This window comes from Gopherus flavomarginatus, chromosome 11 (assembly GCF_025201925.1).
Source record: "Gopherus flavomarginatus isolate rGopFla2 chromosome 11, rGopFla2.mat.asm, whole genome shotgun sequence".
Classification (NCBI taxonomy): Eukaryota; Metazoa; Chordata; order Testudines; family Testudinidae; genus Gopherus; species Gopherus flavomarginatus.
The window spans coordinates 20,259,021-20,271,777 of NC_066627.1; the positions used below are offsets into that span (position 1 = coordinate 20,259,021).

Here is a 12,757-nt window from a genome sequence, read left to right on the forward strand (position 1 = left end):
AAAAAGTGACCTCCCATTTCAGTTTAAACACTTCAAGTAATGGTGAATGCACTACGTCCCTTGGTAATCTTTCCAGTGGTAAACGATCACCCTCACCACGGGTGTGAGTGCTTTCAGCTGGTCAGCTCTGCCATGTCCAGGCGGGTTTAGCTGTCACACATCTGGTTGTCTAGCAGCTACTAACCACGGACTGCTTACCCCCTCCTCTCTGGAGGAAACCAGCCACTTTGGACCAGCCAAGAACCAAGAGTTGTTTGCCCAGGAAGAGGGACAAAGGAGGGAGAAGGAGCAGGTTGAGTGAGTTAAGTGTGGTCTGTGAGAAGCAGGAATGCTGCTGAACTGGGGGCTGTGAGAGGGAGCCCTGGGCTCTGGTCAGACTCAGATGGATTTGGCTGTAGCTTCCCATTCTCTATGCTCACCTAAAGGCTTTCTACGCTGTATTACAGACATTTAACAAATCTTCTGTTTTGCAGTGCTGTCTGAGAGCCACTCCAGTCTAAAGAGGTTGGGGATGCATTGCTTCCTTTGGGTGTGCAAGTCTCCCCTTCAGGGGTCCAGTGCGAGTGGATTCACTGAGGGGACCTCACGGAGTGAGGCAGGTGTGCTGAAGGCTCAGAGGTGTGGTCCCAGGAGGCGATGGAGGCTTAAAGGGCTTAGCCTCACAGAGAGAGTACAGCCCTCGAAGAGGACTGACACACTAAGGGGGGTTCCTCCCAGGAACTGTACGGAGCCAAGGGAAAGAGCACTGGGCCTGTGGTACCATGACTAATGGTAGTGGGGAGTGGGTTGGAAGTCCATGGTCATTAGTTGCTAGGCAGCCAGATGTCTGGGTCATTGTCTTCTGGGTTCTTCATGGGCGTGCGGCCCAGCCAGCTAGGCAAAGAGTAATCACCCTTCTCCCACCGTCTGGGTACACATGCAGCAAGTAGGGGAAACTGGGGCACATATGATTCTCATCCAGAGCACTAGGAGAAATTTCCACTTTGTCACAATTGGATAGACCCATACCTTACCAGTCTTCTGGGCTAGGGAACCTATTGCTCTGTGTTTCCTGGGCCTCCTGGTGCATGTGCACCTGCTCTGTGTTCTCAGCACCATAAACTTTTAGCAGTTGGTGCATTGTTCATCCTCTGTCCCCTAGCTTTGATTCAGTGCAGCAGAACCATTCCATCTGCCTTAGAGCAGATATTGCCTTTACCACTGAAGATGTGGAGAGGATTTCATAACCCTCTTGGAGGTACTCCAAGAAATCCTTAAGTCTGGCACAAGAGCAGCCCACAGTTTCCTAAAGAACAAAGCCTCAAAACAGAAGCTTGGATCAGCCAAAACCACTAAATGCCAGTTCTAGATGAGAGCTCTGCCAGTGCAGAACTAGCCCCATTTTGCCAAGTCGAGTCAGGTGGCTTCACCACTGACACGTCCTGCGTCATCACCATGAAGGCCAGAGACCCCAAATGTCAGCTCTTTGATGTAGTTCCCGTGACTCTTCTTGGAGTGCCCAGGACTGAGTCACCTTGTTATCCTCCTGCCTCTAATGAGAGAGAGACTTGGTGATGTTTAACTGTGCTCCCTGACACCACCAGTTTGCTAACCACCCAATATACTCAGGGCTGTGCTAGCACTCACTCTGCTTTGCAGGTTAACAGTAGGTTCACCCCCAATCTCCGAACCCCTCAGAAAGCATCCTCCTGTAGTATCCAGTCCCTGTCACTGGACACTCACAGGAATTCTGAGGGTTGCCCTCCCCAAAGGAATAGTATACACAACACTTTGACTGGTACAACTCAAGTTTAGGTCTTTGCTATCATCACTGAACTGAGATATATTTATAGTGAGAACAATTATAAGTTCATCATCACATGCAAAGATTTCAGAGATAGTGAGTAAAGTTAAATATAAAACAAAAGTATTACACCCTTCCTATCGGCTCTGGCCCTTGTCTAAATAAGTTTTATCTAACCTAAAGCAATCTCCCAACATGTCCAGCCAGTATGGTTGGGAATCCTTTTTCATGAATGCAAAAAGCATTGTCCTTTTTTCTTCCTCAGTGAAGGATAACAAAATGTCTTTTTTCTTCTCCTTATATGCTCCAAAACTCATTGTTTTGTCCCCAGAGTCAGGACAACCTCCTTACTCCCTCCCTGATGTGCTGGCTCCATGTTGTCTTCACATCCTAATGTTGATGTCATATGCAAATAGGTTTCCATTATGTTGGCTTATAATGCTTATTTTACATGTGAACCAAGGGAGACTGGTGAATATACGTCCTGTGTCTGGTGAAAACCTGCTTGTCAACCCTGCTTTGATTCAGACTTTAAAACATATTTTCCTGTACATCTTTACAACTCCTTAAATATCATGTGTACATATATCTCACAAAGATTATGAAGATCAGTATGACATAAGCTTTTATTAGGGACTTGACATGACCCTGTTTGGTAATACTAAGAAAGCATTGTGAGTTTGTCAGGTCTGACAGGAGCTGCTGTTGTAGAACAGTGAACCCAGCACCAGCTGGCATTGAGATGTTCTAAGGGGCACAGTGGGGCCTCAATACTTGCAATCAGTGTGCTCTAGTGACCTCCAGTCCACTCAGTGAGAACATAAGAACAGCCATACTGGCTCAGACCAAAGGTACATCTAGCCCAGTATCCTGTCTTCCGACAGTGGCCTATGCCAGGTGCCCCAGAGGGAATGAATAGAACAGGTAATCATCAAATGATCCATCCCCTGTCACCCATTCCCAGCTTCTGTCAAAGGGAGGCTAGGGATACCATCCCTGCCCATCCTGGCTAATTGTCACTGATGGACCTACCCTCCATGCATTTATTTAGTTCCTTTTTGAACCCTTTTATAGTCTTGGCCTTCACAACATCCTCTGGCAAAGAGTTCCACAGTTTGACTGTGTGTTGGGTGAACAAATACTTCCTTTTGTTTGTTTTAAACCTGCTGCCTATTAATTTCATTTGGTGATCCCTAGTTCTTGTGTTTTGAGAAGCAGTAAATAACACTTCCTTATCTACTTTCTCCACACCAGTCATGATTTTATGGACCTCTATCATATTGCTCCTTAGCCATCTCTTTTCCAAGCTGAAAGTCCCAGTCTTATTGATCTCTCCTCATACTGAAGCTGTTCCATACCCCTAATCATTTTTGTTGCCCTTTTCTGAATCTTTTCCAAGTCCAATATATCCTTTTTTGAGATGGGGTGACCACATCTGCATGCAGTATTCAAGATATGGGCATACCCTGGATTTACAGAGGCAATGAAGCAGAACCTCTGCCCAAAATGATAAGGCAAGAGGTGCCAAAAGAGAAGCAGCTGCACCCCCAACATGGCCTTGCTATAGGCAGCTCCATTGCTGGATTCACCCCTTCTGCATTTGTGGGGTAATTCTGGGTAGCAGTATATGTTTGGCCCAGTCACTCCTGGTGCTCTGAGTGTGCTGCCTTCAGGACTTCCTTTTCGCTCTTCCTCCTCAGGGTAGGTGCTCTTGCGGCCTTGCAGCATTCTTTGTGCTAAGCTCTGATAGGTGGTGCTCCTGGCACAGAAAACTCTGGCTTCAGTGCTGGCTCCCCCCAACGCCTTTGCTGGTGGCTGCGGTGCAGCCAGTGTCAGCACTTTGAGAGACTTTGTCTTCACTTCATAATCTAGACAGTTTGTGCGGGGGCTGGCTGAGGTCAGTGCAGAGAGGAGCCAGGTGATGCCGTTATCTACTGTGGAGGAACTCCAGGATAGCAAGCTGATGGGAGGATCTTACCTTACCCATGTGTTTGTAAAAGCTGGTGCAGACAGCAGAATCTGAGCTGAAACCAGTACATGAACTAGGAATCACTTGGGCTAGGAAATCCTGTCAATAGGGCTGCAGCACCTTTGCTCCTTGCTGTGGGCTGGCTGGTGGAGACTTTGTTGCATACCCCCCCAAGCTGCTGCCCAGTCTCAATGGAAGTGCCAGAAAAAGTCTGTCTGGTCTCCCACTGAGAGCGAGGTGGTGGAGGCGGCTATGAGTGGGCTGGCAATGCACAGAGTGCTGGCGCACTGCACAGCAATGGCCCTGGGATCCGTGGGATGAAGTGTGTACCTCAATGGCTACGACCCTTCACGTTCAGCACTAACAGACCTTCATGGCCCTGCTATCAAGGATCAGACCACCTAAGACCACCTGCTGGGCTGCTCCCTGACTAATTGCACTGCTAGATAGCCAGTAAGTCAGTGTAGTGTGGTGGCAGTCGTCCCTCCCTCTCTGGGTCGAAGGGAGGCCACACTGCATCACTGGGGTCACTGCCTAATATCAGGTGCTAGCGCCTGGAGCCTCTCGGCAGGGCGAAGCACCAAACAATATGTGGCCTAAGCTCTCAGGCAGGACCGAGCAAGCCAGTGGTCTATCAGCTCTGGCCCTCAGGCAGGGCAGAGCTAACAGGCAAACACAGGCTGTTCGGCCTGAAGCAGAGAGACAGCCGCCCCAGGGATGGGGTTGGCAGCAGGGGGTAGGAGGACCTGGGTCCACATTACTCCACCAGCGAGCAAGATATTTCTGCCTCACTCGGAACAGCAGTGAGTGCCCTCTCCAGCACTGGGCACTGCAGCCCTGGCTTCCAGAGGATGATCTGTGCTGTTTGTCACTCCCACAGGAGCAGCTTGCTTCAGCTCTCAGAGACCTAGAGGAGAGCGTTCCAAACAAGGCTCTGAATGGAGATGCGGATTTGCTGCTTAGAGAGGAGAGAGCAGGGAAACAGCAGGTGAGGGAGGGAAGAGTGGGCAGGGCATGTGCACACATGGGAGAGGAGAAGTAAGAAGTGTGTTTCTGGCCTGGATTAATTCTGCCCTGTGGCTGTGCTGGAGGGTGGCCCCTGAGCCCTGACGGGTGCTGGTGCCTATGCTTTGGGAGCAGAGGGAGCGACTGATGAGCGCTCCCCTTCAGGCACAGTGTGCTTCTCTGTAGGCCTCCCTGGCCAGCTTTGTACAGATTCCCCACTCGGAGCATCTGGGGCACACACCCATATGGCACAGGCTCGCCAAGACTCTTCTCTGTACACCCCCAGGCCATGGGAGAGGAAGAGGAGCAGCTGGCAGCAGGGGCAGAGAGGAGACTGCTGCAGCAGCGGCTGGAACGTCTGCAGCGAGCTGTCGCAAGGCTGGAACATGACAAAATTGAGCTGGAGCAGCTCAACGCCCAACTCAGGAGGACTCTAGAGCAGGTGAACCAAGTTCCTAGCGCCTCCCCAGTTCCCTTTGGCACTCTGGGATGACAACACCTCCATGTGCTCTGGCACCGTCTGCCCACCCCCACATGCTCCAGCACTGCCTGTCCACCCCCACCTGCCCCACCCACCCGTGCCTACGCCCTCTGGCACTGTCCACTCCTTAGTGCTCCAGCACCTCCTGCCCACACCTTCCAGCACTGCCCACGTCCTCCAGCACTGCACTCTCACGTGCTCCAGCACTGCCCATCCACCCTTACCAGCCCCACCCACCCGTGCCCACGCCCTCCGGCATCGCCCACTCCCTAGTGCTCCAGCACTGCCTGCCCACGCTCTCCAGCACTGCACTCTCATGTGCTCCAGCACTGCCCGGCCACGCCCACCAGCACCCCCTGCCCCTCAGCACTCCAGCACTGCCTGCCCACCCCCACGCACTCCAGCACTGCCTGCCCATTGTACCCACACACACTCACTTTAGCATCAGCTGGTCTTGCTCCAGCGTGAAGCCTTTTCTGTCCCACTTCCTTCCCCCGCCACCACCTGGAAGTAAGTGCCTCTGAGTGGAGAACCTGCTCTGCCCACCTGATACCCCAGGTTATTAGCTCCTTGCTCCCTGGCAAACTGCTGTGACCCTTTCTGTGTGTCCTGTGTGCAGGTGGAGCGTGAGCGGAGGAAGCTGAAGAGGGACCGTGCTGGCCTCTCACTGCCAGATGCCTGTGGACTTTCTGTGTCTGACTCTGGGCAGAATAAGGCATCAACTTCAGGACAGGTAGGAACAGGGATGAGAGCCTGAGCAAGTGACCCTAGCAGAGTCCCACCTGCTCTGCTCTAGTCCTGCCCCAAGCAGAATGAGGACTAAAGGCCTTCTCATTGCATTTTCTTCCCAGGAGGAGGCCCGGGCTCTCCGTAGGCGACTCACCGAGTTGCAGAAGCAGGTTAGGAGTAGAAAGCCTCTCAGCTAGATGGTCGTATCTGCACGGGTGGGGCACACTGGTGTGGAAACTCCTAGGAATGGGGGCCTGGAAGGGGCCTGGCGCTGAGGAGGCTTGTAGCACTGGGCCAGCCCTGGCTGTGAGGGGGCTGTAGTGCTAGGGCCCAGGGCAGAGCAGGGCTGTGAGGGCATCTCAGTGCCAGGCTGGGCAGAGCTTTGAGGGCACTCATAGCACTGGGATCCCAGACCGGGTAAGGTGTGGCTGTGACGGGGCTCACAGTGCTGAGGCACCAGGTGGGGTGCAGCTGGGAGGGGTTTGTAGCATTGGGGTACTGAGCGGGGTGGGGGCAGGGCTGGGAGGGGTTTGTAGCATTGGGATGCTGAGCTGGGTGGGGCGTGGCTGGGAGGAGGTTGTAGCGTTAGGGTGCTGAGAAGTGTGGGGTGCAGCTGGGAGGGGTTTGTAGCATTGGGGTGCTGAACGGGGTGGGGCGCGGCTGGGAGGGTTTGTAGCATTGGGGTGCTGAGCAGAGTGGGGCACGGATGGGAGGAGGTGGTAGCATTGGGGTGTTGAGCAGGGTGGGGCACTGCTGGGAGGGTTTGTAGCATTGGGGTGCTGAGCAGGGTGGGGTGTGGCTGGGAGGGTTTGTAGCGTTGGGGTGCTGAGCAGGGTGGGGTGCGGATGGGAGGAGGTTTTAACATTGGGGTGCTGAGCGGGGTGGGGCGCGGATGGGAGGAGGTTGTAGCATTGGGGTGCTGGCTGGGGCATGGCTGTGAGTGGGCTGGTAGCCCTGGGGTGCCAGGCCTGGGGGGGCGGCATGACTGTTGGGGAACTGGTAGCACTGGGTCAGGATCTTGAGAGAAGCAGAATGGCAGGCAAGTCACTTCTTTTCCTTCGGCCCCTTGAGCTCAACCTGTTCCTCTTCCTTCAGGTGTCTCTTCTGCAAACCCAGCTGGTGCTGGAGCGGAAGCACAAGCAGGACTACATCAAGTGCTGTGCAAAGACCAGCCAGGAGCTGTCGGGCCTGCACCAGGAGCTCTCTCACTCCTTAGCAACTGTGGCCAGGGAGCCCAAGGCTGCTGTTCTAGAAGCAGAAACGCGGAAGCTGGATGAATCCCTGAACCACAGTTTGGCACTGGTGGCTCTAGGGTGGGATGGCCAATCTCTGGAGATACACCCTCTGAGTTCCACACCCAGAGCAGCCCAGCAGAATGAGTTGAGGTAGCAGGATCAGCATTCAGCAAATGGGTCACAGCAGAAACAAGGTCCAACCCTACGTGTGGTTTGGCAATGCCATTTTCAAAGGTGCCATGGACAATAGACTCTTGCCCACCTTGCTGAAGAATCCTACATAGCAGTGGAAAAGGTGGTGATTGTCCCTTCAAGAGGCATCCCCTCCGTTTTCATGGGCCAGACCTCCTCAGGTCCAGCCTGCCCGCTGACGTGGCCCTGACTCTCGTAGCCCCAGCCGAATACCAGTCCTCAGGAACATTGAACCACATGGTTGGTTGTGGCACATGGGAGGATGGAACCAATAAGAACATGGGTTTTCCCCCTTCTTCACAGCCTGTGTATCCTGAGGAATGTCCCCAGAGTGTGCAGAGACCTACTGCAGGAAGTGAATTCAGGGGCGTGGGGTTGTGTCAAAGCTGAGACCTGGGGCAGGGGGGCAATAGTGCTCACTGTGGAAACACCATCGGCAGCAGTGTTCACCATGGAAACTGTCCAGCAGGACTGTGCTAGGGGACCAAAGGTTGGAGCTGGCTGAGCAGGGCTCAGAGATTGGAGGCGAGCTAGAAGAAGGCTCTAGGGTTGACTGGCAGCAGCAGATTGGTGGAATTTTCCTTTTCTGAAGCACACGATTGTTGCCTGCCCCAGAAATGTTGCTGTTACAAGGTGCCCCCAGAGATTGCCCTCCTGCTGCCTGGAGAGCTGGTCCCAAATGACTTTGTACTGTTTCCCTTTCAGTAAGAGCTCCAGCGGGATCTGTATTTTCAGCTTTTATAATAAAGTTATTCCCTACGAAAGAGGTTTATTTTCCCTCCTTTCATCTTTTCACTCTATCAAAAACCTCCTTCCATTTGGCTCCAGTTCTAAAAATGCCCTTGGGGCTTTCTCTTCGTGACCTGTGCTTCAGTACCGTGAGATGGGCGCTGTCCTGCAGTGGAGCTCTTCCTTGTGCAGTTTTCTTTGTGCCTGGCTGAGCTGGGAGGAAGCTGGGCAGAAGGGCATAGCCTCAGGAAATGTCTCTTCTCCTGCATATTCCCTGCCCTGCTCCCCAAGCCAGCTGTTTGTTGCCTGTGCTGCAGGAGGGAAGCACAACAGACACCACAAACTCAATGTGGAAGAGGCAGCTAAGGCATTTCTGGAAAATAAACCAAAACACAGAGCTTCAAAAGGAGGTAGAGAGCTGGGGTGGAAATGGCAGATAGTGGCTGGAAACTGCCCAGGCTCACTAGTGCATTTTGTAGAAGCTCTGATGAGCAGTGGCAGCAAGGCCTGGGCTCCACCTGAAAGTTACACCAGTATAACTGTTGGCTGGGAGATGATTTTTACTAAGATCGGTAAACTGATAGGAGCCCTAGTGTGGATGTAGTTATAGTGACGAAGTTACTGCCCTTCCTGTATGGGAAAAGCTGTACAGCACCTTTATGCCAATATAACTGAGTGCACACTTGGCAGTGGCGTACCTTAGTACCTAGTTACAGTGGTACAACACTCCCACGTAGCCAGGCCCTGAGGAAGACAGCTCAGCCCTGGAATCCTGTTCTCTTTGGAAGGTTTTTCATAACCCCTGGAGCTACAAGCTTACTCTTCAAATGAACACTAAGATTTGGTCAAAGATGATGGCCCTTGCCCTGTGGGAGCATAGTGAGAAGGTGCATTTTCTAGCAGTGGGGTGACATAATTAGATCTTTTCAGAAGAGCTTAAGGAGGTGCTAGTATAGTGTAGTTCCAGTCCCCCGTTCTGAGGCCATTCTTCTGAGGTGAATGACTTCTCAGGCTGTAGCCAAAGAATAAGTCCAAGTGTTTAGTCAAGTCTGACTGGGATGAGTTTTTCGCTTGGCCTACAAGAAATGGTATGTGCTATCTAATGCAGGATGTGTGGGACTGCCACAGGTTTACATCACTTTGCTGACACCTTCCAATGAACTCTGAAAATTGTTGTAGAAAGTCATGATGATCTATCCAAAAGATTAAGCATGGTTCCTCCCCTGTGGCTCCTGTGTGAATCAAGCAGTTCCCCAGCCTCCCTGTGAACAAGTGGGTCTGAAGGATCAAACAATGCATGTGCAAGGTCTAACTCCTCCTGCTGTGGGGCAAGCACCACCCTCGGACTGACAGGATGAGGGAGAGACTTTCTTTGGGGAAGGACATTCCATTATTGTCCATTAGCGGGTTCTTTGCACCATCCTCTTAAGCAGTGGTGCTGGCCACTGGGCCAGATGGGCCATAGTCTGAAGCAGCAGAGCAATTCCTATGTTCCTAACAGTCCCCAGGAGCTGCAGTCTAACACAGTGAGAGACTAGATGCCCAGGAACACCTAGTTTGAGCCAAATAGGTGGGCACTGTAACAAAGGGGCTGTGGTGAGAGAATTCCTCCTCCCCACACCTGAAAACGAGCTGGTACCTCTCCAGAGCTTATGCACAGGGAGGACAAGGCATACTGTGACAGGTTCTGCCCACCCAAGAGAACAGTGAATCAGATTCAGTTAAGGCTGCTGTAAATTAAGTTAAGGCACACTTTTTACAAAATCAACATGTCTTAAAGTCTGGGCAATACACAGGTAAGTAAATGTCAGTTCCTTTCTATATCAAGAAATATTTCAATCTTTTCCAGCAAATTTACATTTATAAAACTTCATTTCCTTTAAGGGTATTAGCTACTGACTTACAGTATTTCCAACCTTGCTGCTCAGTGGTGTTGATCAATACATGATAATCCCCCCTATCTGTTACATAGCACTTTTCATCAGTAGGTCTCAAAGCACTTTAGCAACGGTGCAGTATCATTATCCCTATTTTACAGACGGAGAAACTGAGGCAAAGGATAATAAAGTGACTTAGCAAAGGTCACCAGCTAACCTGTGGCAGAACTGGGACCTGAACCCAGCTCTCCTAAGTCCTAGTCCTAGTCCAACCCACTATTCACTAAGCCACTGCAGGGCATATGATGATAGACTGATTTCATCTCCTGGTACATTAAGGAGACACTCACTTACAACTAAAAAACTCTGGATTCCCAATTTAGTCATGTTATCTCCTGCTGCCAGGGCCCCATGTGATCAAAGGGTAAAATGAGCAGCATTTGGGGGACAAGGAGCAGTGAATGGTGAGGATTACTGTCCATCAGGATTGCAGAGCTGGAATTGGCTGTCACTTAGAGACAGCAGAGAATAGAGATTGGCTGATCTGACCATTAGTAGGGAAATGTCGAGCAAAAACTGGCTGAGCTAGCTGTCAATCTCGAAGGTCTGAGCAGCAATTGAATGGCTTAGCTTGCCACTGAGAGAAATAAGCAAGGATCAAGTGGGCTGGCCTATCCTACTGACCTTCTGTGACCCAAGAACACCTTAACGCCAGCTAGCAAGAGGTTACAAGAATATCCTGCTCTTCGAGTCATGTGTCCACTCAAGATGCGCTAGCACCCCTCCACCTTGAGTGGAGATTTCGCATAGCGGTGTCCATTCGGTCCATGAATGCGTTAGTCAGTTTCGTGCCCCATCCTGTTGTTAGATAGCACTGCATGGGTGAACGACCCCTCAGTTCCTTCTCAGCCACCACGGCCTGAGACAAAGCTCTAGCAGTTGTAGTTAGTTGTAGTGTTTGTTCTCACATAGCCCATATTTCCTTTTATTCTAGCTTCTTTCCTCTCTTTAAAAATAGTTTCTTTCTCCTTTCTCTATACTATTTAGATAGTTTTAGGTAGGCAGACATTTTCTGTTTGTGAGATGATGCCTAGTTAGCCTGGCTTCAGATACTGTTTGTCATGGCAGAAGGCCCTCCCGGTCAGCGACAGACATTCTGGTTGTATCCGCTGCCTTCGAGGAATTGCATGTCTCTCCAAAGTGCAACTTTTGCCTCGCATTAAAAATCAAGAGCCAGGAAAAACCAAGAAATTAAACTTTGCCTCCTTATGATGGAGCTCTCTTTACACCTGGCCTCAAATTCAGGCCAAGGGATCCCCTTCCCCCGTATGCCAGGCCCCAAGTAAGTCTGCTGCCTCTGAGCCCCACACTTTCAGGGTGCCCAAGAGGCAGATACAGGATTCCTCTCACAAGCCCTCAAATAAAAGTGCCCCAAGTTAACCAGATAGACTACCTCTAAAATGCCAAGATCATCGGTTCCTTCAGCTCTCCAGTCAGGTACTGATGAGGCTTCCAGTTCCTCTCATACCCAGGGCACAGCTAGCGCACACGGCAGCAAGGCTTCAGCCCCAGAGCAAACCTCAGTACCATCATCAGATCGAAGCAGCAAGAAGAGCTCTTCCATTGCTCTCTCGGCATTGAAGAAGCCTGCTCACGCTCTGATTGTGCCTCCGTTGGAGGGCGTGAAGCACTCAACTTCATCAAAGACTGCACTACTGTAAACACCCCTGGCCACAACTACTTAAGCACAGCCATCAGCATTGGTACCAGTGCCCCTGGCGGTACCACAGGAGTTCCATTTTCCTCAGGACCTGACCAGATCAGCGACTCCCAGCTGAGCATTCGTCGGCTCCGCTGTGCTTTCAGTACCAAGGACATCTAGATAACCAGAGGTGTGCCCGGTACCAATTTGTTCACCTGAGATGTCTCCAGGCACTCCACTGTTCCTGAGGGAACCAGAAGAAGAGGATTCTGTGTGGACCTCACCTCAGTTCCCCAAGTGTCAGTCCAGGGCTCTCCTCACTTCTGCAGCGGTCCCTTCCCCGAGGCTTCGGCTGGAGCTGTTTGTTTAATTAAAATTCTTTATTCAAAGGAAAAAAAGGAGAGGAGACCTCAAAATTAAGGTAAAGGTAACATTAACAAAAAGTCAGTGTCTTGTTTGGGTTTTTTATAAACTTGTTTGCACTTTTAAATATAGTTATAAGAATGTCATAGCAAAAATATTTAAAAATAACAATTTATGCATAAAGCTAACCATACAATTTCATCAGGTTTCCACCTTTGGCTCCCAAACACAACAAAGCATTGTGCAAATGTAATACCCTTAAAGTGTTTGCATAGACTTGTATTTAAAATTTATTTTGGTTTAATGTTATACACTTTTCTTTTATGTTATAGGAAAATAGTGGTTGTTAAAGCTTGTGCTTCTAAACAGTTTACGAAAATGGGATTGGTATCACAAGCAAATTAACTCTAAAAATCGTGGTAAAACATCTGTTGTTAACTCTTTTGCTAAACCAGAGTGCTCAGCAAGGGAAAGCAATACACCTTCTCATAGAAGATTGTGAGCAACTATTCTAGCCATTAAGCATTATATTTCATATAAAGTATTAGTAATGCAGCTCATGTAAAAATGAATATCTGTACAACAATTGCAAAAGTATAGATTGTGTTATAAAAAACTTGGTCTCTATTACATTGCAAACACACTTCATTAATCTGTGTATGAAATTAGAGTTACTAGAAACAAAAACAATG

General features: G+C 50.3%; 1 protein-coding gene across 50 annotated transcripts in view; it reads left to right on the plus strand.

Annotated features, from left to right (window-relative positions):
- Positions 1-8,161, plus strand: part of CEP250 (centrosomal protein 250) — a 147,000-nt gene extending 138,839 nt beyond the window's left edge. For 49 of the 50 annotated variants that reach the window (XM_050918516.1, XM_050918504.1, XM_050918532.1 and 46 more), the window contains 5 exons: positions 4,633-4,740; positions 5,044-5,199; positions 5,858-5,971; positions 6,090-6,137; positions 7,063-8,161. In XM_050918516.1, coding sequence (XP_050774473.1) covers positions 4,633-4,740; positions 5,044-5,199; positions 5,858-5,971; positions 6,090-6,137; positions 7,063-7,356 — 720 coding nt within the window. In that variant the 3' untranslated portion in view covers positions 7,357-8,161. The remainder of the gene's footprint in view (positions 1-4,632; positions 4,741-5,043; positions 5,200-5,857; positions 5,972-6,089; positions 6,138-7,062) is intronic. The other variant, XM_050918517.1, reaches the window with a different exon arrangement.
- Positions 8,162-12,757: the final 4,596 nt, after the last annotated feature.